The 27457-nt window shown below is 35.4% G+C and overlaps 1 protein-coding gene and 1 long non-coding RNA gene across 2 annotated transcripts; one reads left to right on the forward strand and one right to left on the reverse strand.

The window, feature by feature from the left end:
• On the reverse strand, nucleotides 1-27334 carry LOC106156443 (uncharacterized). Its single transcript, XM_087014223.1, has 36 exons — nucleotides 27290-27334; nucleotides 26250-26386; nucleotides 25820-25954; nucleotides 25229-25328; nucleotides 22049-22227; nucleotides 21385-21555; nucleotides 20504-20650; nucleotides 19886-20098; nucleotides 18916-19086; nucleotides 18126-18263; nucleotides 17674-17832; nucleotides 16931-17041; nucleotides 16390-16473; nucleotides 15847-16064; nucleotides 15072-15203; nucleotides 14407-14476; nucleotides 13716-13907; nucleotides 13230-13366; nucleotides 12767-12968; nucleotides 12365-12486; nucleotides 11659-11832; nucleotides 11330-11468; nucleotides 10535-10666; nucleotides 9902-10019; nucleotides 9597-9721; nucleotides 8902-9136; nucleotides 8490-8653; nucleotides 7373-8104; nucleotides 5945-7251; nucleotides 5177-5303; nucleotides 3641-3711; nucleotides 3204-3295; nucleotides 2479-2628; nucleotides 1947-2036; nucleotides 1203-1543; nucleotides 1-797 (listed from the first exon to the last, which is right to left on the reverse strand). Exons 2-36 carry the CDS (start codon nucleotides 26298-26300, stop codon nucleotides 693-695), a joined length of 6834 nt encoding a protein of 2277 aa, XP_086870349.1. The 5' UTR covers nucleotides 26301-26386; nucleotides 27290-27334; the 3' UTR covers nucleotides 1-692.
• On the forward strand, nucleotides 22513-24196 carry LOC147761781 (uncharacterized). The gene is made up of 2 exons (XR_015334843.1): nucleotides 22513-22634; nucleotides 23551-24196. It is a non-coding gene; the product is annotated as an uncharacterized LOC147761781 (long non-coding RNA).
• Nucleotides 27335-27457: the final 123 nt, after the last annotated feature.

The raw sequence follows: 27457 nt of genomic DNA on the forward strand, positions 1-27457 counted from the left end.
TTGTCTCTGTGGTGAATACTGTATTTGATAAACAGAAGTTTACAACATTGCTAATATTATTGTTATAATTATTAAAGATAAAACTTTCTTATATGAAAACATTTAACAGCTGAATAAATTTTCTACTTTAAAAAAAGTATTGCATATCAGGAGCAGAAGTAACCTCTTTCCAACAGAGAATGCTTAATATGTGTGAAACTATCTTATGCTTTCTCACTTTCTAAACTTGCTCTGCTAATTATTTGTACACTGCAGAACAACAACTCCGAAATACATATTGACGATTATATATTAATTTAATATACTTATAAATTTCAATTTAATTAACAACAATAAAAAAGTGATGATAAATGATGTCTACTCATGATAGTAGTAAGATAACCATACTGCACCATACTTGAATTGGCTTTTTTTTTTTTTTTTTGTACCATTTGATGGTCTTGTGGATACTGTCTCCATCACTTGGGATTCTACTGACCTACTCTATATATAATAATAATAATGACTACATAATATCCAATTAAGTAATCAAATGAACCTGTTCCTATTGTCCTATTCTATACGTGATAATTGTGTATATACTATAAAGTTAGCAAATGAACAGTTTCTACTGCTACAATACTTGAACAAGTTCTTTTTCTTCTTTCTATTTGTATTTTGCCAATGAGAGCAACTTGATGTGACAACTAAGATCATGTTAGCATTTTTTCCTCAGACATTTCTGTGCTACTCTGACTGGCCGCTGTTTCTTCTTCAGTTTTTGGCTCCTCTGCCTTTGGATTTTCTTCATATGTATCCTAGAAAACAAAAGTACAAATGATTACTTAAAGTAACAGTTGCCGCCAAAATAACAGTTGTCATCTCTCCATTACTACTTGATCTATTACGTCAAGGAATAGTTTCCTGAATGCCAAATTTTGTCATCAAATTGGACTGTAATGTCATACTGTAAGATATTCAAGGTGACTGACAATTTTCCTCAATAAAACTATCTAATTACCCACTCTTTGCAAAAAAAAAAAAAAAAGAAAAGAAAGTTATAATCACCATGATGACCATGCTGAAATACCTGAGTATTGTGACATATTAAAAACTAAATTCTGGTCCTCTTTTAGAATATATATATATGTATATATATCAACATCAAAACATTTGAAAGATATAACATCATTAAAGTTACTTCAACAAAATAAAACATCTACCTTTTTTGTATCTGGTGCCTCCTCATTATGCACATCTTTTCCCTCTTCTGTCTCATGTGTCATCTCCTCCTCCTTTCCTTCTTTCTCACTTTCATTCTTTCTCCCCTCCTCTTTCTCTTCTTTAATTTCTATATCCAAATCTTTTGCCTCAATGGGGTTTGTGTCTTCTTCCAATTGTTCCTCTTCTTTGGTTTTCTCATTGAGTTCCTTGTCAGCTGTGACTTCTTCATTCTTGTTTTCTTCTGGCATTTTGTCCTCTGACACCTTTCCTGTGGTTTGATTTTCATCCTCATTCTTCTTCATTTTATCCTTGGCTGTTGGCACTTCTGAAACTTCGGCATCTGAAGTCAGATAATATTTAGTGAATTTACAATACCAAGATCAAAAGACATAACAGGATAAGTGAAAATTCTATCCGATTTTACTTGATGAAAATATCTTATATAAATTTTGGATATTAAACAAAATCATCATTTCCATACTTTCACTTTGTTCCCCCCCCCCCTTAATCCCCACATTAATGTGACAATAAACAGACAATCCTATGCACCATAATAAATGTATTACTATCTCTGTCAAGGAGGTCAGGTTCCTATTATTGCTGATTTTTAGCCGATAGCTACATACTCATAGGCATTGTAAAAACTCTACTAGTAAGAAGCACATTTATAACAACATGCAAAACTGACAATAATGTACCATGAAATACATAGAAATACAACATTTTAAAACAGTGTCACTGACCATTTGGCACTGATTCTGCTGAAGTGGGGGACTGATCCTTTTTGGAAACATTTCCAGTGCCCATCTTCTTTGCTGAAACTTTTTTCTCTTCTGAAATCAAATGTTAGTTTTTTTTTACATATGTTAGTCACAATCAACTGTTAATCTATTATAATAACTACAAATAAATTCAAAATCACATTGATTGTTGGTCTTGACAACTAACCCCAAAATTCACTTGTCATGGCGTGTTCAAAAATCTACTTCTTAATATCATTTTGTACAGTTCCCTACATCAACTATTATGATGAGGTTCTTCACAAAAAGACCAAAAGATGAGAAAACTGAAACTAATAAAAGCAACTGCGGAAACTAAAGAAAACTGCAAAAGCAGTAACAGTAACTGTTACAGTACATACCAACTGGCAAGAAAAAATATCATAGCTACAAGACCAAGAAAGTGAACTAGTATAGCCATAATGACAAAGAAATAATGCACATTTGCCCACATTTGGTCACATAGTTAAAGATGAATCCAGATTTGAAATCCTACCTGTTGTCATGGTCTTGGGATTATAAGGGCGGTCCAAAAATGGAACAAGGAGTCCTTTGTTTGCATGGAAGTACCCAGCCGCAAAGGAGGGCGGAATAGGACTGGAATTCACACGTATGCCACTACACATTCCTTCCAGTTGCTTTAATGCTGAAACATATATAATTATTTATTCATGTAGTGTATAATATCATATGAAGTCTTAAAGGTCTAATTCTTCAAGTACACTTGCTAAGTTAAATACAACATTTCATAACTTGAGAAAATGAGCAGTTAGACTCTTGAGCATAGCAAAAACCTCTTTTTTTAAGTTGAAACTTAAAAGGGAAGGTCACTGTCTGTGGCTTAGAAATGAATAAAATGCTAATTTTCAGTAATTTACAGTCAAATTCTGTGCATTTTGGGTGGGAGTTATCAACAAGGTTTTCACTAGTGCAATATAAGAACTCCACCCACAGTACTACTTGCCAAATAGCTGGAATATGCATTAAAATAGTACCATCAATAACTGGTTGATAATCCCAGCTTCTATAATTCTAGCGATGCAGATGATCATGAACAGATGTCAGGGATGGATGGACACTGTCTCCTGGTCTTCCAGAAGACGATAAGAATTTTTCAAGTTACACTGATGGCATCTAATTTTTCTGTTGGAAGAAGGTCAAAAATGGAGGATGGATCAACAAAGATAATTTGGAAGACTGTCAAAAATGTCTACTTGTTACCCAATTCCAGCTTGGAAGTCTCCTCACTGGCCTCCAGGTGGCCATACTTGGCTTGACTCAGTTTTATTGCCACATCTCGAATCTTTTCATCTCTGAAATAGTGATTTATCATGATGAATCTGGGTTATGACAATGTGGTTTGACTGTGTCATGTAGCTGTGTTTATCCATCACACAGTTGGTGAACCTTAGCTGTGTGATGCAATCTTAACTCAAGTACGCTTTAACATGGACGTCTATCTCAGGTTTTTGCTCCTGTAGAGGGGATCATACATTTTTTATCAACCAATTTATGTACTTATCATGGGTCACATAAATATTCATTGACTAAATGGGAATTAAAACAGGAGAATTACAAAAAGTCACTCAGAGACAACTTAAATTCAATTTGGTTTAATGAGAATCTGTCCTGTAGAGTGTCCAGTCTCTAACCCTTACCTCTCCTCTCTGGACAGTTGAGTGACCAAGCAGGCCAGTCTCTGCTCTATGGCCAGGGCCCACTCCAACATCTAGAAATAATCACCAATTATATTAAATGACTACATGATTGGATATTTTGTAAATTGAGAGCAAAAAAAAAGTGTGCAAGGTAGAACAATCAAGCAGGACAAGCAAACAGGAAAACAAATCCAATGTGTGTGTATGTGAGAGAGAGATTCGAATTTTAAGAAATTATGACTGTAAAATTCACAATTTCCCCCCATTGAAATGACCAAGTAATCACCACACATATAATAATACTATATATTGTAGTAACATAAAGGGCAGGGATGCTAGTGGGGTCCGGAAAGAAAACCTGAACTTTTTTTTTGGCAAAGACGGGGGGGGGAGGGGGGGGGTACAAATTGATTATGAAACAATTACTATATTTCAAATTTTATTTAATAAATATATTGCAATATATGTCATCACAACTTCATGGTAATTTTCAACAGTTGTTTCCAAGGATAATCTTGACATTGACAAGATGGAAGTGCCATCAGTACATAAACACCTACCACCCATAGTAGACAGTAATGATCCCTCACGTAAGCTTGATAATCACCAGCATGATAATGATAGTCACTAAATGTTAATCCCTTTCATTTATCATTTTCAAAGATTGGTAATGGCTTTCGTGGTAATGCCCAAGCAACAAAAATGTGTAAAGACAACTACGTGCTTTGGCATGCTTAGTTGTTTTAGCATGGTTTTTCAGAGCTTTTTTACCACTGCTTCCGTACCGGATCACGTCGTTGCACCATACACACCAAGCTTCTCCGGGGGACTTTCGCTTCCGAACATAGGTAGAAAAAAAATCGTCATTATTGTCCTTTTCCTCCAGCCAACTCCAACTAAATCTATTTTTGACAGTAATGTCGATGTTTCTAATATCGTCTGTTCCCCTCTCCGCGAAATCCATTTAGTTTGGTTTAGTTCAAAATTCCGCGCACGCGGTGTCAAAACTTTCCACATGGGTGCCGACATTAAAGCCTACATTTCCAACCAATCAAGCGCCATAAATAAATCACGTGCTACGGTTGTGACTAGATATTGTGTTGAAACGCAGCTCTGTCGCAATGGTTGAAATGCGACGTTCCTCTGACGCATCGTTCGTCCAGTCCGCGACCACGTTAAAAACAAGAATTCCGGAACAAAATATAGTACCAGAAAATTTTATAACTGGACGCAAAAAACCGGAATTCCGGTAAAAACCGGAAGACTAGCATCCCTGAAAGGGGAAGGGGACTGTGATTGACCAGGTCCCAGTTTCACAAAAAAAACTTAAGTCAGTTCCCTGGCTTAATTTAGTATTTTACTAGGATTTCCATGAGAGTGCTGTTACACTGCTCTTGATAGGGTATGATGTGCCCATGTGACCATGTAACCTTGGTAATTAAGTTCTTAGCCAGGGAAACTGACTTAAGTTTTTTTTTTTTTTTTTTTTTGTGTGTGTGTGTGTGAAACCGGGGCCAGAACCACATTGCCTCTCACCTGACACCTGCGCGCTAGGAAGTCATTGGCTGATATACTGAGGTACCTCTTCAGGTTGTTCAGTGGCTCCATTATCACAGCAAACCTGGGATCTGTGGCAATATCTGACCACCTGGCATAACCATGACTGCAGCCAACAGTGAAGGAAATGGGCAATTTGAATAGGTGATACTTTGTGACTCTTTGTGCAACCACCAGATGGCAGAACTGATACACTGGGAACACACTCTAGGTGGCAGCACAGTTACAGTAACACTCTTGATGTCAGCATGAATACAAGGGTGACATACAGGCCAGTAGCTAGCAATTTTAATTTTTTTTTTTTTTTGAAAAAGTGGACATTTTTATGACGAAACTGAATGTTTACAGAACTGCCTAGTAGATAAAATTTGATTTTATGTCCAAAAGTGTTGTTCCTTTGAAGCCCCTGAACCACCAACCTTTGGGCCAGCAATCTGCTGATTGTAGACAAGTCTACTTTATGTGAGACAAATTCAAACCTATGACCAAGGTATGAAACCCTTTATCTACACCATATTGTATTTCAAAACTTCATATATCTTCTTCCACTAGACTAAAAGACAACTGAAATGTCAATATTAAGTCTATAAGCTATATATGAGATGAATGGCAAAAAAATTTCTGAGAAAGATTTGTTATGAAATTTTACCACTAAACTCTGTCAAAGCACCTACAATGTCTTTCACTTTTAAAAAATTAATTTGGAAATTCAAAAACAAACTGATGCAATATTCCAATAAAGGATACGTTATAACGCCAGCCAACAGCCAGTAATCTTGCAGTCTGTGCCAATATGACTTTAAATTCTCCTGTGTAAGACTCTTCTCTTCCTGCACCCAGATGGCTTTGAGATCGGTCAATCCGCCATCTTCTATGTGGAATGCCTTTTGAAGCAGATTTACATACTCTTCCACTTTTTCTTGGTTGTCTGATGAGAGATCTACGATATCTGGTTCTTCTTTATTCTTATCTGTAGATGGCGCTGTTGATTTGTAAGGGGCAGCAAGAATTTCCGACAGGGCACTTTGATTTTTTTCCTTTGTGTTGGACACTTCTTTTTTATCTGAGCTACTTGCATCACAACTCGAGTTGTCTTTTTCGGGAGAATTCTTCCCGTTTTCTACGTCCTTGGATTTGTCAGTGCCCATTGTTTCCACAGCTTCACCAGGTGTCTTGTTGTCTTTGTCAGTTCCTGACGAATCAACTTTTGTAGTGTCAGCGTTTTTGTCATCCTCTGTAGAATCAACTATGGAAGTGTCAGTGCTTTTGCCAACCTCTGTAGAATCAACTTTTGAAGTGTCAGTGCTTCTGCCAACCTCTGTAGAATCAACTTTTGAAGTGTCAGTACTTTTGTCATCCTCTGTAGAATCAACATGAGGTGTTTTAATATTTTTGTCATCCTCTGTAGAATCAACTTTTGGAATGTCAGTGCTTTTGTCATCCTCTGTAGAATCAACCTTAGGTGTTTTAATATTTTTGTCATCCTCTGTAGAATCAACTTGGGGTGCTTCAATGTTTTTGTCCTCCTTCATGGGTGCTATATCAGATGCATCAGCACTGTTTTCATCTTTCACTGTTAATTTCTCTTCGACTATTTCACCTCTGTCACCCTCTACACTTTCATCAGCTTCAACTGATTTTTCTGTCTTAGTTGCAGCTTGTTCGTTCCCATCAACATGTTGCCCTTCTTCAGATTTATCGCCTTCGCTTTTGACCTCATTCTTAACCTTTTCCATTTTATCCCCAATGTCATCAACGTCATTTCCTTCTTTTGTCATTGTATCTCCAGGCCCAGCTTTTTTCTCTTCATCATCCTTAACGGGGCTTCCACCATTACTCTTTGCTTCTGTTTCTCCAGGTAACTCATCCCCAGGTCTTTCTTTCTCTTCCACTTCCTTGCTCCTTGGAGAAGACTGTGTTTTATCTGAGCTATCATCATCTTTCTTCTTTGGTGTTTCTTTCTTGGGACTCGGTGGCCAGACCATCTCCTTGAGGTTTTTCAACATCTCCATGCTATCGACAGAACTTACTTCAGAGCTCTCGTATTCATTAATCTGAAAATAAAACCTTATATATTATGGCATTTCTGTCCAAACAATTACTTCTCTCACAAGAGCAGTCACTGTAAGTATAGTAAAATCTTTGCTAAATTGCATAAGACTAAACATAACTAACCTTCCTGCGAATAAGAGACATAATCCCAATGCGTGTCAAGACGTGTTGCCGTGACAACCCCTCACATGGCACGCCATCGTGGTAAGTGTCTGCCTTCTCAGGTACATTTTCGCACAAATGACGCATGAACAGCGCAACGTATGCTTTGAAATGATGTTCTGGGATATCTTGTAGTTCTTTGTTCATCCACTGAGAGTTATAAGCGTCCTCGATGGGCATCCCAAACCGCATGACTTGTTCCAGAAACGCCTTCCTCTTCCTCGCTGTGAACCCGAGCACCTGAACCTGACCGTTGACCTTGGACAGCAATGGCGGAAAAGTTTTAGTAGCCGCTTTCTTCTTATCCTCCTGGGCAGTTGTTTCTAAGCGGAGCATCTTGCGATTAAACTCGACATCGCTGTCAACCTCTTCCTCATCTTCATCCTCATCTTCAGAGGATGTGGGAAGATAGTCCGATAAATATTTGACTGAGGAGTCATCATCTGGCTCGACTTCATCTTTTTTCTCCGTGTCCATGGTTTCATCGTCCTCCCTGTCTTTAGCACCAGCCCCATTCTCTTGTCCGTACCCATCATCACGATAATTCACCTGCTTTCGTTGTCGCTTGCCACGCCCGAGGGAGGCTATTTTACGAGCCTCCTCCAACATCTCTTCTGTCTTGATGTGGTCGTAAGATGGGCGGAGTAGCTTCTCCCAGTAAGTAGGGTCATTTTTATCCTTTTCTTTTTCTTCCTGAAACATAAGATTTAATAAAAACGTGGATAATGAAAACTAAGGTAATATGAACTGAGCAACAAACTTGCACATAATACCTTTCCAAAATTTATGGCCTTTTGATTAGAAATAAGAAATGTTATCCTTATTGGCTTCTTGATTTACTTTTTTATATAAATATATCCACACATGCAAAATCCGTAAAATAACTGTAACAATGCATAAATCTTCTACTGGTAAATTATTTTCATATTATTTGATCTTATTATCTCTCTCTTTCTCTTCCATTTTTTTACCCTGAGACTCTCTCTCTCTCTCTTTGCACTCACACAAACAAAAATACAATGAAAAAAGTCTCTCAATTACACACACACAAACACACACACACACACACATGCCTCACCTCTTCCTCTTCATCCTCTGGCTCTCCCCCCTCAGCTGACACATATTTGGCCACCTTGAAGGAGCTGAAGAAGTCATTCAAGCCACTCGCCCCTTTGTCCTCGTCTTCTCGACTCATTACTGTACGGTCCAGCAGCTTGTCAATGGCCTCGTCATTCCACGTGACTGAAAGAAGAATAGGGTTATGTGTAATTGATTGGTTCAAATGCCAAGGTAAAAGTAAAATATTATACTATGGATATCAGTATCTTCAGTATTTTTCATCTAAAAGCAAGAAATATAGTACTACCCCCCCCCCCCTCCCAACCCCATACACACAAACACAAAAAGAGGGAGATGTACACAAAAATGCAAATGTAAATAAAGAAAATAAAATATTAAAGAAAACACTTGCTAGTAAGTCAAGAACTCACTCTTAATATCACTGTCCTCTTTAAACAACTCCTCTGTGCCAAACTTGATGATCTCGTTCAACTCTTGCTTCGTGATGCTTCCCTCCACATTCATCCCTGGCCGTACAACCAAGTTGTGCAACATCATCTTACGCTTGGCCACTTGCGTCATGCGTTCTTCCACTGTTGCTCTGGTAACAAACCTGTAGATCATGACCTCGTTTTGCTGGCCAATACGGTGAGCTCTACTAAAGGCCTGTAGATATTGAAAAAAGAAATTTATATAATAAAATTCATTTACTTTTTATTTTTTAAGTTAACTATAATGAACTTTGACAAATCTATCATTTTTAACATTTTCTGGTCATCTCCTTCGAACAATAAATGTTGATTGTGACTTATCTATTGGCAAATTAAAGGAAACTGTAGGCTTAATGCCTGAAATATTGACCCTTATCCTGTGAAAAACTGAAAATTTGTTTTGTAATTGACCAATGTTTCTGATCTGGGTAAGTAGATTCTTTTTAAATTTTGACATTCCAAACAGGATACATGCTTGTTACCTGTCAAATATATACTAATATTGTGGATGTGAAAACCATTAAGAAAAAAAAACTTTAATCGAGAATGCCCACTATATCCGACAAACCAACTTTGACAACCTGACTTTAAGGGTCAGTTTTTGGCCCACTGACCACTCTGGACACTGTCCATACCTGGATGTCATTGTGAGGGTTCCAGTCCTGGTCATAGATGATGACTGTGTCCGCAGTGGCCAGGTTGATCCCCAGACCACCCGCCCTGGTGGACAGCAGGAACACAAACTGCTCCGCCCCAGGGGCTACAATAATACAACCACAATGTAATGATAATATTGAGATACAGTTTAATAATCATTTATAATTAATTAATCTATGAATGGAAAGCATCAGGTCATCTTGGCACTGTTTGCTGACAACCAATCTGCAACCATTTTAACAGTTATGAAATCCTATAACTCCAAGATGAACCCTATGCTTACCATTGAATCTGTCTATAGCCTCCTGCCTGGCTTGTCCTGATATACTGCCATCTATCCTCTCGAATCCAAGTTTTTCATAAATCAAGAAATCCTCCAAGATGTCCAGTACTCTTGTCATCTGAAACATCAGATTTTATTTTTTTTATATTCTTTTTTTCATAAATCTTATTTATTTATTTATCTATTTTTGACTGATGTCAAATGCAAGTCTGGTAATCAAATGATCTTTCGTTGAGTCAATAACTAAGAATTTCAAAGATGTTCTAAACCAGGATCCTGGTAAAATAGCTTTATTTCAATTGTCTTTGTAGGTGACCAAATAAAGGTTGTATTTACTTTCTGATCAACTGATCAAATTAACAAATTTTCTTTATATGTTGAAAAATATATATATATATATATATAAAAATATAAGATTTTTGTGTCAATTATAAATTAAAACATTTAAAATCATATTCTATAAAATGAAGTTCTAAAACAATACAGAATGGGATTAAAAACCTGCACCTGGTTCATTAAAAAAAATAAATTCTGAACAAAATAAGGAAAAATACTTATTATATCCTTATAATGACTTTGACAAAGTTATATTTTCTACAATTAAGAACTGGTGTCAGTTTGTTGGTTATTCACCTGTGAAAAGATCAGCACCCTGTGATTAGTTCTCTTCAGAACCTTGAGCATCTTCGAGAGAAGTTCCAATTTTCCACACGCCTTGATCAGGGCGCTACCTTCATATACACCATGAGGACCCTTGGGTGCATCCTAAAACAGAACAACAGGTTGTACTGACAGATGTGTTGCATTATTGGAGAAATAAAAATATTAATTGGTAAATATTGAATAATTTCAAACAATTCCTTTTAGTGTTTTTGTAGCAAACTTGACATAAAACTCTTGGAGATTATATTACATAATATCATTTCAGCCTTACAAATGAATCCTTATACATTAATTTTAACCTATAAGGCACAATGTTTTAACCTTCATTGAGGGGCTTTGATCACATGACTGAGGTCTGTGAGCTCAGGAAGATAGGTTGAAAACTTAGTAATTTTAATATAAAACGACCTGTGGACATTCAGCCCAATAAAGCTCTTGTCACACCACTATTTTCAAAGTTAGTTATTATATCACAACACCAGTAAATACAATATACAATTCCTTGGAACTATGAACAATCTTTTTGATATTGATACTATAATAGTCATAAGTACTATAGTGGTTACCTAGTGGTGCCCTGAGCTTCTATTCCAAAGTATGGGAGCATTTCTTAATTTTTCAACCTGCACGTTGTTGGCATGTGAAGTATGACTCTGGTATTCAACGTCCAGTTTGACTGAAGTTAATTCTGTCAATCAAACGTACTTATTTGGTTACCAGGATTTCATGGTATAAAAAAAAAAAAAAAAGAACCCCTCCACTTACCACATGTGCTGTAGGGAAGAGGTAGGGATGATTACAACACTTCCTGAGGTCCATCATGACATTCTGCAGGCTCACTCTGTTCATGCCTTTAGAGTTCAGGGCCTCAAAGTTACGTGTTAGGATGTACTTGTAGAATTTCCTGCGGAAAAATAGTTCAAAGTCATTTCAAACATTTTCCGAGCTATGATAAGGCACCTGACGTTTACAGTAATCTTTTATAAGCACTGAACATTTTCTGTAAATTTTATAGAAACAGCTGCTTTTCAAATAACATTTCATTTTCAAACATATAATTATGAAAAAAATGTAAATACAAATACAGTCCTTACTTCTGCAGAGGAGAGAGCTCTACTCTAACAATGAATTCACTCTTGGATGGTATATTTTTGAGAACGTCAGCTTTCAGTCGACGCAGGAGGTGGGGTCCCAACATCTCATGAAGCTTCAGTACCTGCTCATCCTTGGAGATGTCTGAAAATTCTTCTAAAAATTGCTCCATATCGCTGTGGGGAAAAGTGATAAAAATTAGATCAAATAATGTATTTTTGTTGAAAGACTGCATTTGGAAGTTAACATGTCTGAAAATTCAATGACAGGTTTAAAGGACTGCTAGTATTTATGACGTGAGGGAAGAAAGGGTTAATTATAACTGTTACAGCTTCCACTGACAGATAAAGTCTATAAATAAAAAAATCAATAATTTTTTTTGATAACTGTAAAATCAAAAGAAGCTTTAAGTCCACAAATTGAACAGATAAAACAAATATTCATCATCTGTACCCAAAACTGATCACTTTTACGTTTTACTAAATGGAATCAAGCTTGGATGCAAATTAATGTAAGGCCATTTGATGACATTCATTTAAATGAACATGATGGTGGCCATGTGCTTAGCACTTAATTTTCTGCTGGACTTTTAAAATTGAGCAAACTGACCAAATATTCAAATTTAACAGGACTCATGAAACTGAGTAACCAAATACTTAGTACCCAAAATTCCAAGCACTCATAAAATTGACTAAGCTATGTACTTACTCAAATTTCCCTGGACTCATGAAGTTGAGCAGGTTGAAGAGTTCCTCCAGACTGTTCTGTAATGGTGTGCCTGTCAGTAGCAGTTTGTAGGCAATGTTGTACTCACTGAGAACACGGAAAAACTGAAAAACAGTTATCCTTCAGTATCTATTCAGGAAAAACCTAGAAAATTCCTAATTTGACAAAAAATTCATTAAGAGATAAAAATGGAACTTTGAAAAGAACGATGAAAATGTGCAGTTCTGTATGAGGGATTGGGGGTGGGCTGTTACCAAAAAATCAGCACCCAAACATCAGGATTACTCGATAAATTCTCAACACTTTTATCTCTTTTTATTAACAAAATCAATAAATCCCCAGCATTATTTCAGCTTTCTCCTGCACAGATCTCTACCCACTTACCAGAGATGTGTTGTTCTTCAGCCTGTGAGCCTCGTCCACCACCAGGACATCCCAGTCCACTGACCCCAAGGTTGTCTTGTCCAAACTGATCAACTCGTAATTGGTGAGCAGGACGTCAAACTTGACCTGTGCTCCTTCGCGCATTTTGCTTGGGCGAACAGACCTCTTTATGGCATCCTCTTGGTATGAAAACTCATAATCCCTGCAGATCAAAAAAAAAAAAAAAAAAAGGAATTAAGAATTTTTTCAACAGCATTATGCTCTCAACATCCACAATAATATTTTCTTTAGACACCTTTTTTTAGAGAATAAGGCTACAGAAATGTACTCATTCCATGGGGCGTCTTGTGAGACTGAGAAATATAAGAGAGCAATTTAATAACTCTGAATTTAGCTGTTGTTCAAAGAAACTATTTGCCTAACAGGCAATGAACTTTACTTATTATTTACAAACTCAGCCCACCTTATTCTCTGTCTGCTTTTCTTCTCCCCGACGTAAGTGACCACGTACATCTCTGGCGCCCAGAACTCAAACTCTCTCTCCCAGTTCACGATGGTGGACAGAGGTGCACTGATCAGGAAGGGACCTGAGCTGTGACCCTGGGGGAGTGGGATATATAACAGTGACATGTAGAGTAGATTATTTTATATATATTAAACTCTCTCACAAACTCTCTCTCTCTCACACAGTTTCTCTCTCAGTTCATTATGTAAAGAGCCAAGAATGAGTGACAAGTCTACAAAAATTTTATATTGGGTGCTTTGGGTAAAGTTTTATTTTAACATATCATGTCTTCAATATAATAATGTGTGAGAGAGAGATAGATAATTACTTAAATACATATACTACCATTTCAGTTAAACAAAAGAGGTAAAAGCAACACTGAGATACAGCAAAGTTCCCAGAAACAGTCAAATGCCCACATCACTTCCACCACCCTAACCTCACCTCCTTCCACAAAGAATACAGGAAGGCTATACTCTGTATGGTCTTCCCCAACCCCATCTCGTCTGCCAGTATTGTATTGGTTCTCTGGACCCAGGAGAACCTCAGCCAGTTCAGACCCTCCAGCTGGTAAGGATGGAGTTTTCCTCCTGTGGTCTGGAGGTACTCTGGGTCCTCAGTTAGCTTCTGGGAAAACTGGGTTAAAAATATGTGTTAAGTCTTATAGTACTTAATATAATATATATATTTCCTTTTTATTATTTTGTCTTAGTTGTGGTGTACGTATTCTGAAGTTTTGTTGGATTTTTGTGAAAACAGGAATTATAAACAAATATGTGTAAAATATTATTAATAATGTACTACATTTTTTAGTTTATTTTCAATATTAAATCATATTATTTTATATTTGGTATTCTGAATACATTCAAAGAAAACTTGGAAGATTAATATGCAAAGTGATTTAATACAATTTTTTTCTTTGATTTTTTAAATATTTTAATAAACTTCAGTGCAAGCAAGAAGTTACATCTGACAAAAAATCTAAATTTTCACATTTGTGAATTCATTTCTGTTTTGCTACAGAATATATTACTTGCACTTCAATTTTTTGCAGTGATCATCTGTCACTTGGTAAATTTACCATTACTGTGGTGTATTTGCAATTGTGTCCCTTTTACATGCTTATAATACCCACCTTTGATCTTTTAGGCTTCTTTTCTTCCTTTTTCTTGTCCTTTTTCTTCTCTCTTTCTTTGAATCTCTTCCTGCAAATCAAGTTGTAAAAATATGTTTTTTTTTTCTCAATGCTCTTTTTTGTTGCATCAATTAACCTTCAAAACCAATATTTATTCCATTTTTTAAAATTGTAATTGAAATTTTTCTATTATGCATAAAGTGTAACCTGGTACATATTATACATCTTCCCTTCATCCAAAAAACATTACAGGACCCTGTATCAAAAATAAATCATGGCAAAATACAGTCAAGTTTCTTAGTCAGCCAAAGAGCATTTCATAAATAACCTAAAAGGGCATTAAGATTAGTTCTTTCATTCTTGTAAGCCTCCAAACAAAATATACTTGTCTTCATCTTAACTTTTTTTTCTTTTTGATTTATTAATTTTTTTTTACTGTAACTATCTTGCCTTACCTCCTCAAATTTCTAGAAATGTAACACCTTTTTATAACAAGGATGAGACTGCTATTTAGTCCAGGGGGTCCCTAGACCAATGATATTTTTGGCTCCCAAAAAGTCTGAAATCCACCTTTTGTCGGAAAACCTCATCCCTGTTCTAACCCTTTTCAAGTCAAGCCCAGCTATAAATTGCGGCTTCTTTAGCGAATTGGTCCCTTGCCTTACCTCCTGACATTGTACTCCTCCACAAACTTATCAAAGTCCATCACTTCCTTGGCCGTGTCTTCATCCTCCCAGGTACAGGCATCATAACATAGCTCTTTCCACTTCACCAAGTACTGGACCTGTCCATTCTTCCTGCATACAGACAGAATGTGTGTGAAAAAAATTAATAAATAAAAAAAAAGATTAAACATAAAAAAGAATACAGCTCCTTCCACTTCACCAAGAACTGGACCTGGCCATTCTTCCTGGATACAGACATAGAATATTGTGTGTGAAAAAAAATATTACTTAATTAAAAGCATAAAATTATTAAATCAGAAAAAAGAAAAATTTACAAGACTCCTTTTCTATAAAATCAGGTCTAGTTTGTCTCATATTACTCGCTACATAGGGCTCTGTGCAGAGACTGTGTGTGGAATTGGACAAGAAAAACAAAATTAACCTCATTTTTCAAAACTTTTTCTACCACCAATCATTCCCCAGGGTTTCAAACTTGAAACAATCAACAACAATGAGGTTTACATACAATAACATTTCATTTTTACATATTTTCTGCTTTTAGACTGCTGCTCATTTCTTTCACTTAATCTCAAATCATACATAATTTCAAAAATAATTATTTTCATATATATCCCAGATTCATCAGCTATCTTGGAAATGTAAGTTTTGACTCAACATATGTTATAATTATAATTATAATTATGCAAGGTGGCATTCAGATAAAAAAAATCAGTCCAATTACCCAATTCCTCTTCAAAATCCACCTGATACTCACTTTGTGTTATGGTTTATGATCCTGTGTATCTGCAACCATTCCGGCCTGATGCCATAGCGGTAATATTGTTCTTCCAAATTATGGAACCCTTCATCCACCTTCCCTTTACCTCGCCTATCAAATCCACCAAAACTGCTCCCATCCTCTAATGGCGGGGGCTCGTCCATGTCACTCCTGGCAAACAAGGAGCGGAGAAGTCCCGGGTGGTACACCTCAAGCTGAAGTTTTCATGAAAAAGACTCATTATTTTTTTTGTTATGACAATATGTATAGTATAAACATGCTGGCTTAAAGAGAAAAGACAGGTCTACATGAATTAGACACAAGATGTGTGTGTGTGTGTGTGTGTGTGTGTGTGTGTGTGTGTGTGTGTGTATGTGTTTGTGTGTGTGTGTGTGTGTGTGTGTGTGTGTGTGTGTGTGTGTGTGTGAGAGAGAGAGAGAGAGAGATGCCCCTCACTGACTGTAATTATAAACTGGTTCTAATATATCGGGTCACATTCTCCTTGTCTGAATTGACCCTTCAAACCAACCGATCACTGACCTGGATTTCTGACACCCAATCACAGTGCCAGTAGGACAAGTCATGCCACTGGACGAAGTACTCCCTCTCTGGCTTGCCCTGAAACTGTATCAACAGGAAATCATGTAACATGTAATACTAGTAATTATAGAACAAAGCACACAAAGACATGTTAATCGGAATGTTCAGTTGGAACTGTTTTGGAAAAATCCAAAGCAATCTGGTTAACTGTGCAGGGAGGGGGGATGTTGGGGGGGGGTTAGATGACCCATTTACTTATGAAAATAAACAAGGTGGGTAGAGTAAGGTTTCCTAAATGCAACATACTTAGCTTGTCTCTGATATTATCATCTAGTTTTTAAAATTGGTTGCTATTCACAGAATGACTGTCCACAGGATAACAATTTCATCCACTGGAAAGTGTTATCCACAGGACAGCACTATCCAGAATTGATGAAACTGGAACCAAGCCATCAAGTACTTGAAGTCAATCTCTGAAAATGTTGTGACACATATAAGTATACCCCCATCATGGACATGATCTGAGAGGCGCCCGTCTTACCTTCCCCTTGAGTGGACTGCCTGGCACATGGTCCAACTCGTCCCCGCCCTTGGGGGGTTCCTTCCACCGCCATGTCAAGATCTTCTTCACTTTCCCCTTCAGTGGCTCACACTGGAAGACCAGAGGAATTTTTATTAACTGACTTTAAATTTTAACTTCAGTCCTATATTATGGGTAAAGCAGAGAGATGCTGCCAACAATGAAAAGACCTAGTATAAATGTGTGACATTGCCAAAATATTTCAAACCATTCAAATTTGTTTAAATTCAATATTGGACATTGGTTTTACTAGTCTTGTGCAGGTACCTAACAGAAAAATCCCAAACAAGTTTAATTTGCCAATTTAAACTATCTCACAGCTTTTGCTACAGACTGATAAAAAGTAGTAACTTTGTTGTCCAAAACCCAATACCCACCCACTCACCCATACCCACTACCACATATCATATCATTCTATAGACAGGAGATGGTAAGATATTTCATACTGCTGCCTTATCCTCCTTCATTTTCAAAGTGAAAAAACTTAACATGCTAAAATAAATTTAATTTTCCCCTGCAGAGCCTCAGGTAATGGGTCATCCATTAATCATTTGAATTGGATCACCATTTTTATTATTTTTCAAAAGTGTATATAGGGCTTTTACCCCCTACTCCCAGTGTACAATTTGTACACTGTGAAAACATTATTGAAAATAATGATAAAAATGGATGACCCCTAGGGCATGTTAATAAAAGACACTTACGCTACAGCGAGGGCACTTCCACTCCCCCTCCGGTACTTCCTTCAGCGGTGGGTTGAGGCACTCCAGATGGTAGACGGAGGGGCAGGTCTCACAGCAGATCACGTCTCCGCCATCTTTACACACACGACAGAACTCTTGATGGTCGCTGTCTTCTTCAGTCTAGAGTTGAAGAAATCATAAAACTTTGAAGAACTTGAGAAAACTAGAATAGACACCCAATTGAGAGATTTATAAAAAATTTGGAGAGTAGTATATACAAAAAGTATAAGTATAAATATCTGTATCAGGGACAATAAAACATAAAATAGATTACAATACGTCAACAGAGTTCAATCAATTTCTTAACACTGACACAAAAATTAACAATTAGACAAACAGAAAAAGAATTTTGGGTGATAGCATTGACCCAGAAAAGCATGACTTTTTAATAAGTCACTTAAAAAAAAACTTACACATTGCTGACATATCCATCTTCCCCTTGGCACGGCATCCAACTCCAGACACTTCAAGTGGTAAGATCTCGGGCAGTTGTCACAGAGAATGATGTCTCCCCCTTCCTGACAGATCTCACAATACCACTGGTGATCACTCTGAAATTATCAGAAATGCAATGCAACAGAATGCAATACAATACAAAGCAATACAATAAAACTGCACTAAATACTATATGATACAACACAAGTTTTTGACAGAGCTCTTTCTAAAATTATCAATACAATGCAATACAATACAATACAATACAATACAATACAATACAATACAATACAATACAATACAATACAATACAATACAATACAATAAAACTATACTAAATACAATATGATACAACACAAGTTCTTGATAGATATCAATGTTATGAATTCTTTTTTCATTTTCGCTAAAATTACAATATAACCAATACTAAGTACTCCAAAAATGCAGACCTCCAAGGCAAAAAACAGAATATAGTTACTTTAAAATATTTGGTAACCCATAGTCAGTCAATATTGTAATTACTTCACCTTCAGTAACTGTGAACAAAAGAATCACGTTTGCTGCCTATTGTGCCATTTAATAAATCATACTGTTTAGAGTGGCCGGTCACTCCATGAAGATGCAACCTAATTTCAATGTAAATACGCCTCATTTTTTCCAAATCAACTGTGCTCTGGTACTGTCTGCTTTGCACATTTGTGAAAAACAAAAAAAAATCAAGAAATCTGATAATTGGACAAACGGATTTCAGAGTCCATATTGAAATACCTCTTCTCCCTTGTCACCATCCTCTTCATCGGGGAACTGTTTGGTTGTCTTCATTCGTCTGTTTTTCTTTCTCTTCTTTCCCCTTCTGCCACCCCCTCCGCTTGAATCTGAGTCACTGGAAGCCAGCATTTTCTCAAATTCTTCATCGCTGTCCATCTCTTTCATGCTTTCCTGAATAAACATGTATCAAATAAACAACACAATTTATACATAAAACATCATCATCATCATCTTCATCTTCAACCGCAGTTGACCGTCAACATCATTAATTAAGCAACAGCATAAACAGATTTCCAGACCCTACTGTCCTCCATGACATTGGCAATCTCAGTTATGTTCTCCCAGCTAGTGTCCTCGAGGAGAACTGGACATAAGTTTTGTTTTATGAGCCAGAAATCTACTTGCTGATTTTTCTGTGTGACAATAAAATTGGCTGGCTGCCCTAAATCTCCAGTCTCTTATTTTAGAGACGACTTTCCGTATATTGCCATAGAGCTCCATAAAACATAAAATTAATGTAAGCAATAGAGATAATATTACAGTTGTATTAACTCTTGGCAATTTAAACTTGTCTAAGAATCAAGCTGTATTGAAAAAACAAAGTAAACACTGATAAAAAAAAAACTGACACTCAACTTGTCAAGGCTATCAAATGATATCATCAAAAGACGTTTTGTTTCCTTTATATCAAATTTGTCAACACCTCAGTGATTTTTAGAGATGTCATAATGTGGGTTGATGTATATATTATTTCAATTCACAGAAATTTTTTTATCCATCTGTCAATTTAAACTGTTGCACAACTCAATTACTTAATGTTTATCTTGGAAGGAGGAGGCCAAAATGTTTTATTTTCTTTGAATACTGCTAAAAAAGGAGAAAAAAAGCTTTGTGTCTGAAATACCATCCATGTGACTTTTCTTTATTTTTCTCATCTGACCAGCAATATCAGATCATCCGGTCAACTTACCTTCTTCATTCTCTTATCTCTCTCACTGCGTCGACTTGCCTCTGGGTAAATCTTTTTTCTTTTCTTTGGCTGGCCATCCTCTTTCTTTTGTCCATCTTCTTCTTCAGTGTCCTGTTCTACGTCTGCTAAATCTCCATCAGCACCATCTTCTTTCACCTTTGACCTCTTGCCGTCTGCTGCATCTCCTTGTGGACTTCTATCTGCTTTGCTAGCCTGGAAAAAAGTCAGATTGTATATAATATGTGTATATTTAACTTGTATAAAAAGATTTAATAAAAAGATTTGAATTTAATTTCATGGTCAAAAATGCAGCAACTAGTCATTATTTTGGCTAGACTTCTGCTTCATTAAATGTACTCTTAAAATCTTAAATGACCATGTTTAATGAACTTTTACTTTAAAAATAATAATAATAATAATAACAACAACAAAAACAATAATAATGACTGTATACAATAAACTAAATGTAGTTCTTGCACCAGAATCTTATTTCAAAGATTGAAGACAAAAACTTTGTTGTAAATATGCACAACAATTTTTTCCTTTTTCTAAGGGTACTTGAAATCACTTTTAAAGATATATCCATCATTTCTGACTTATATATGAAACATTTCTCACCTTTGTCTCCTTTTTCTTGGAGGACTTGATTTCACTTCTTTTCTTCACTCGGACCAGCTTTCTTTTCTTCTTCTTCTTTGGACCTTCACCTGACTCGTCGCCCGAATCTCGTTTCCTGTCCTCATCCTCGTCCTGTGTGCTGTCAGCCTGAGATATACCAAAAGTATAACATTCAATAATGAAAAAGATAATAATTCTAACAATTATAACCAAAGCAGGGTTATGAAGGCACTTATCTGTGATCTCTTATTGAAGTGAACCCACACACCCACCACTGGCTTCTAGTCTAAAACAGAATTATCTGAGAGCTACAATATATATTATGACCAAAACTGAAAGAAAATGAAAAACATCTTACTTACTTTTTTCAATACATCATTAATTGCTTTTTAAACCAACTCAAAACAACCGTCATAATGAAAACTGTCTATTGTAAACAGTTACATTTTATAATATGGTTTAAAATTTACCACCTTTAATTTGATCTTGTACTGATTAACATATAATACTGCTTTGGTCCATTACCTCAACTTAATAACACTGTCCATATTAAAAAGGGAAAATCCATTTTATTCCCTTTTAAATGGCTAAAATTGCACTTTGAAAGTGGTCAAAAATTGAAAAATACATCGCTGAATTAAGAATTTAAATATGTAATTTTAGCTATCAAATTTTTCTAAGTTGCACTGAGATTTTAACGTGCCATGTTAAATGTGCCATATGAGAATAAATTATCAATATTATTATAATTATTGTCAATATTATCATCATCATCATTATTATCAAGACTAACATGGGATTTTAATGTGTTAAGAATTGAGAATAAATTAAATTTTTCATTTTCCATTATCTATCACAATGCCACAGTGAGCCTTGTGTACCTTGGCACCTCTCAACTTCCTCTTCATGGAGTCCGCCCAGTCATCATCCTCAGCATCATCTGAGCTCGTTTTTCCTCCATCTGAGGCAGAACTGCCATCCTTATTTTCATCCTCTTCTTCGTCTCCAGAATTTAAAAGCTTCTCAAAGTCCTTGTCAGTTAAGTTCTTGCTCTGGAAGAAAAAGTCACTGTAATAATTTCTACTTCATTTTGCTAACATGTAAAGCATTGTGGGCATTTTTATGACACAGAATTTGATAACATTTTTTGCAAGTTTATATTTTTTATTTCCAACATCAATATTGTTGAATGTAGCGAATGACATCACAAATATTTAGTGGAGGAATACATTTCCCCAAAAAACCCAATGATTTTCTAAATTATCAGCAATGTATTTTTCAAATTCTGACCACTTCAAAAGAGCACTTTTGGACATTTAGATGGGAATAAAATGGATTTTCCCTTTTTAAAATTGACATTGTTTACCACTGTCTATTAACCACCAAAGTTTTTGTGAAATGGACAAAATACTTAAAAAATTATGATTTCAATTTGTGTTTTCACAAATTCTGCCTCTCAGGCTGTGGGAGTCCACCTTCTTCACATTCAAAAGAAAAAAAAAAAAAAAAAACTTTGAACACTGAATTTGACCACTCTCTATTGACCATCAGAGTTTTCCTGTCCCGAGAACTACGTCTGGTCTGCCCACTAAGAAGCTTGATCCTGAGTGGCTTGGGTTTTTTGTCTCTGGATTCTCTAGACGACGCTGTTCGCTTTCTGTCCCTGCTGTTGCTACGGCTACCACGACTGGACATGGACTCATCACTGTCATTGTCAGATGGGACTGCGAAAAAAACAGGACAGAGACAGATGAGATGACATGTTATTTTAAATAACTGTTATAGCAGAAAAGCCAACTTTTCAGAGAATCATATACTGCCTAAGATAGATATTTTATTCATCACAGATTCAACAAATTCTGTAACTAGGAACCATGTTACAAATGCTTGTAATTACTATAATTGTGGTCTACATTTGGAAAAAGAAAGCTATGTCTACCTCATATTTAGTAGGCAAGCTTTGGCACATATTAATATCAATCAGACTATAGTTTTTTTTTTTACTATCTCAGCCGGGGAGCCACTGGCCCATATGACCGTTATTTTCCCAATTATTAGATAGTAGCCTCGTTTTCAAATAGGCCCGCTTCGCCTTGAGAAAATATGGCGGGAATCAGAGGCATAGAATAGGGTAAGATTAAAAGGTGATTATAGAATGACTGTAGAGGTGTATTTAAAAAGACTTGGCAGAACGATATATTATATGCTTAAGTTATATTGTATACACCAAAAAGAATGTTGACATATGTATTTTACAGAGTTTTCACTGATTTTAGATGCCAGCACCAAAATGGCGTCAGACAAAACTCCGACGTAAACACGCTTTTTTGAATAGAGACAAATGCAGCTGAACAAGTATTTTCTTTTTCTGTTCACATTTTTAGATAGCTAAATTATCATTTTTGCACATATGAAAATTTTGGAATCCGGAGAAACCTCTGTCTTATAGATTTTGAGCATTTCCAACAAGGTGTATATTGAGCGTAAAGATCATTGGGTCAATGGTAGCTAGCAGCTTCGTTGGTTTCGTCATTATTGAATGAATGTCATTGTAAGATAATTTATGCCGTTTTTGTTAGACATGGGCTTAAAAAAGCAGAAAAAGGTGATTCTGAGTTGGCAGTGTGCAGATACTTGCTGTCACACGCTGACTGACGCGCGAGCGCACACGCGCGTCGCCATCTCATTCTTTCTCTGCCATACACAAGTACGCATATACTTGCACAAACATATGATTTTTAAGTTTGTGAACTATGAAAGAACAATCAATAAATGTTTCAATACTGATTGAATTTGAGTCTAGATTACCCTCAGTAATACTATTCAACTATAATTGCTACCTGTTTTGCTATTACAAAGGTTGTTTATATATTTTAATATATTATTATATATAATATATATAATAAATATATTTAAACATCTATTTTAGTTTATGTGAGTGTGTGTGATAAGAAAACCACCAGAAAACAACTTTTTTATGTACCTTTTAAATACTAGTAAATGGGATAAATGGATTTATTCACATTTCTTTATGTATATTTCATTAGGCTTAAACAACATGTCTGGGGCCAGGATGAATCCTTTTGCCATACCTTGATCTGCAATCCTCATGAGTCATGACAGATAGAAGCCGTCCCAGACATACCCATCATTTCTGATGCTGTGTGACATAGAGCACCACCTCAACTTATGACATACTTTAAAGGGATTACATATTTTTCTTGACTGTAGCTGTTGCTAATATTATCTGTATACTAGTAGATAATCAGTAAAATCAAGAATATGCATTCATGGTGTAATGTACATGTACCGGGTTGTTTGTCATTGGCAATTGGACAAAACTTAACTTAGAAATAAAACAATTGAGTAAAATCAAATGCAAAGATGGATTGGAATATGACTTGGTAGCAAAAAAAAAAATAACCTTGTGAAAATTAATCAAATTATATCATATGTTAAAATTTAAGAATTGCCCTTTCAAAAGGAATCTGTCTGTTCATTGGCTTCACAATTATGAATTGCAATGTAAATTTGCACTGATTCATTATGAGTAGAGAAAATTATAATCATTACAATGCATGTAGTAAATTTAAAAACAATAAAAATTGATATTTTCTGTGGTTGTATTGCAGATGATATACAAGTAGCTTGAATGTTAAAATAATAAAAGCAAAAATAATTAATGAAATATAATACTGGTTCTTCATTTGTTGTTAAATTTTATGTATTGATGAAAAAATTGATATGGTGCATGCAAGTTGGTAATATAGTATTCTCTAATACAAAAAAAACTAATAGCATTGAAAAAAGAACAACCAGTAAAATCTGAGTGATAGTCGGGCCATTCCAGCATATTCTGTTTTTTTTTTTTTCTTTTTATTTATTTATTTATTATTATTTTTTTTTTTTTTGCCTCTTCTTCCCAGCACCAGACTATAATATATTCGATAATCAAATCTGCACATTTTCAATACATACTGTACGTGTTTGTGTGTGCACTAAAGGAAAAGGCCAAAACGAGACTGGGTTACTAAAGAATATAAGAACTCGAAACGAGGCTGATGTACGGATATTGCGAGAGCAATTTTTTGACGGCACTCGAGTGTGGTTTGAATCGAGACACTTTCAGCTGAACAAATGCCCCTTGACATGCTTACTATAGCAAAAAGCTGAATAAATTCCTCACATTTTTTCGTAAATTCTAAAATCCGGAGAGACCTCTATAAGTACAAACATCTGCGTTAAAGTTGGACTTGCGTAATTGCTTTCACAAATTTTTAATTTCAAACTCACTTTTTTACACAAAAGCGACTTTGGATCAACTCAAGGCGCATCTCAGCTTATTTGAAATTTATTTTTAAAAATGTGATTATAAATAATGATGCATTTGGTACCTTAATAGCTGAGATATTTCACCCTTTTTGATACCCTCTAAATACTCGAAATTTTGGTCAATTCAAAATACGTAAACTTCCGGTTTCTCTAAAGTCCCCCTAGCGGCAGCTCAGTGGCTCCCGGGCTGATCTGACAGATATTTCAATAGATTTCCAAATCTGTATTTCAGTAAATTGAGAAAACATTGACATATTAACATTATTTATATCATTAAATCAATAACTTAAACTTTTAACAAACTGCAAAATTAATTAACTTAGAATTAAATTCATAGTCTTTACAACTAAATCCTTCATTCAATTATTTCTCTACATTTGCACATTAACTCACTTCTCTTAGGTATCTTCTTGAAGGGATTTGAAGCTTGAAATTCTTTCCACTTTGCTGCTATCAGATTGGATGTCTTTGAAGATGAGATTTTGGTGTTGGCCTGAAATATAATAACTATCTTTATCAGTTTTAGCAGATTTTACAAAACAGAAAGCTTAAGCCTTAAGGATATTGTCATCCTTTGCCCAAAACTCATTATTTATTGCCTTTAAGTTACATTCTTTTGGGTAATAAGTAAATCTTCAGTGTTCAGTGACTAGATTATTTAACATTTACGCATATGTCATCTTGCAGGTGACGTTATAATTGTGATTTTGGGATAAAAACTGAAAAATCAGTTTCTCTAATTTCTCCTTTACCTGAGCACCCACAGTCACGGTTTCAATGCCGGTTTAATGACACCATTGAGTACTTCAAAATCCTTAGTTCAAAGTCTTAGTTCAGATTTTATCATAATTTATAAAGAAAAATTATGCCTGTGTTTGTTTAATAATAATCTGTAACTAGGGGCTCATATCTCCATAAAGGGGACCTGGAAGGTTTAAGTGACTGATTATTTTGTAAAACATCTAAAAAGTTTACAGTACATACCTGGTATATCAGCGGCCGTATGTGCTGGACAAAGATGCTATAAGTGGAGAGGTTCTGGTAGTCAGCTTCTGTATACTCCACATTGACATCATTGACACCAAACTCTTTACACAGGTCAGCAGAACTCTTGTTCTTCTGTGAAAATACAATACAGTAAAAGTTACTATTCAATGTATTCAAACATTATTTTTAAAAATAAATAACCCCCCCCTATACTTGTAAATGAAAAACTGAATGACAGTTGGCTTGTAATTGCAGAGAGTATACTTAATGTTACCATTTTTTTTTTTCTTTGATTGATTGACTAATTGACTATTGATTGATTGTTGAAATGGGTAAGGTGAATTGAGTTTAGGCACTGACAGAAATCTGTGGAAAAGTTACAACATCCATTTTAATTAATTTCAATTAACAGCATTTAACAAACTACCTTTTTGACAGTACTTTCTTCCTTTTTTCCTTCAGCTTTTCTTTTTCCCATGACTTCACACGGAAAGCTTTTGAATAAGTAACTGTATCAAAACTTTTGATAGAACAACTGCTTACATTTAGGCTGGTTCTGTTAAACTGAAAAGAAAAGAAGTCACATCATCCTTTAATATTATAGAAATATGCTACAAACAGTTATTGACCGACAACAAGAGCTAAATCCACAAATATTGGTCTTAAAAATTAAGGACCAGAATAATATAAAATTAATATAAATATCATTGAAGGAATGGTGCTTATATTTTCAGAACTATTACAAGCGTACAAATGAGTTGAGTTGTAATGTGGAATTATTTGGCAAATACTAACTGACAGATGTTTGTTGTTGACATTTACTTGGATTGACACCTGTCAAACATCCATGATAAAATTACACACACACATACACACACACGCACGCACACACATACACAGGTATGCTCAGAAAAAGTAAAGGTTCCCAATAAGCAAAAAATTGCTTTTCCATCATTTTAAAGATTTAACTTTATGAAGACATGCACTAATGACTTCTATTGCCCTCAAATTTAATTTATCTCAATAACAATATTTGCCATTATATCTTCTTTGTTCTAATAAGGCCGCCATTTTCTTATTCTTTCATCCCCCGGTTGGGTCGACATTTGCCTGTTTATTCTTTTAAAAAATCACGGTAACAACAACGGACCCTGTCATACATAATTTTCATTTCATTATAAAATTGTAATCAAAGGGAAAATCGATTATGATTTTTATTGACATTGAAACTACATTAAATAGCAGAAAACAGGTTTTTAATTAAAGGGCAAAACAGACGTCGACCCGACCGGGGGATCGGAAAACCGTACTAGTATAGAACTGTCGTCCAAACCTTAAAATCATGTCGAAGTCGAACACTTTTACTATAGCACATATGCAGAAAGAAAAAGAAAATACTACACTATGACTACATTCATTTGCGACTATAACACGATTTAAATGCATTAAAACATAGAATGACATTACCTTTATTTTCCCGGCGCGTGCACAATACACAGGGCACCTTGCAATACAAAAAGTTCATTCTTCGAAAAATATAATAATAAGTATTTTTACTTCATTTTCTTTCGTAAGATCTGTACTTTCTTGAAAACAAGAATGTATATCACACCCATTATGTATTTGTATTTTTTA

The sequence above is a fragment of the Lingula anatina genome, chromosome 5 (assembly GCF_051362555.1).
Source record: "Lingula anatina isolate TDL-2025a chromosome 5, LinAna3.0, whole genome shotgun sequence".
Lineage (NCBI taxonomy): Eukaryota > Metazoa > Brachiopoda > Lingulata > Lingulida > Lingulidae > Lingula > Lingula anatina.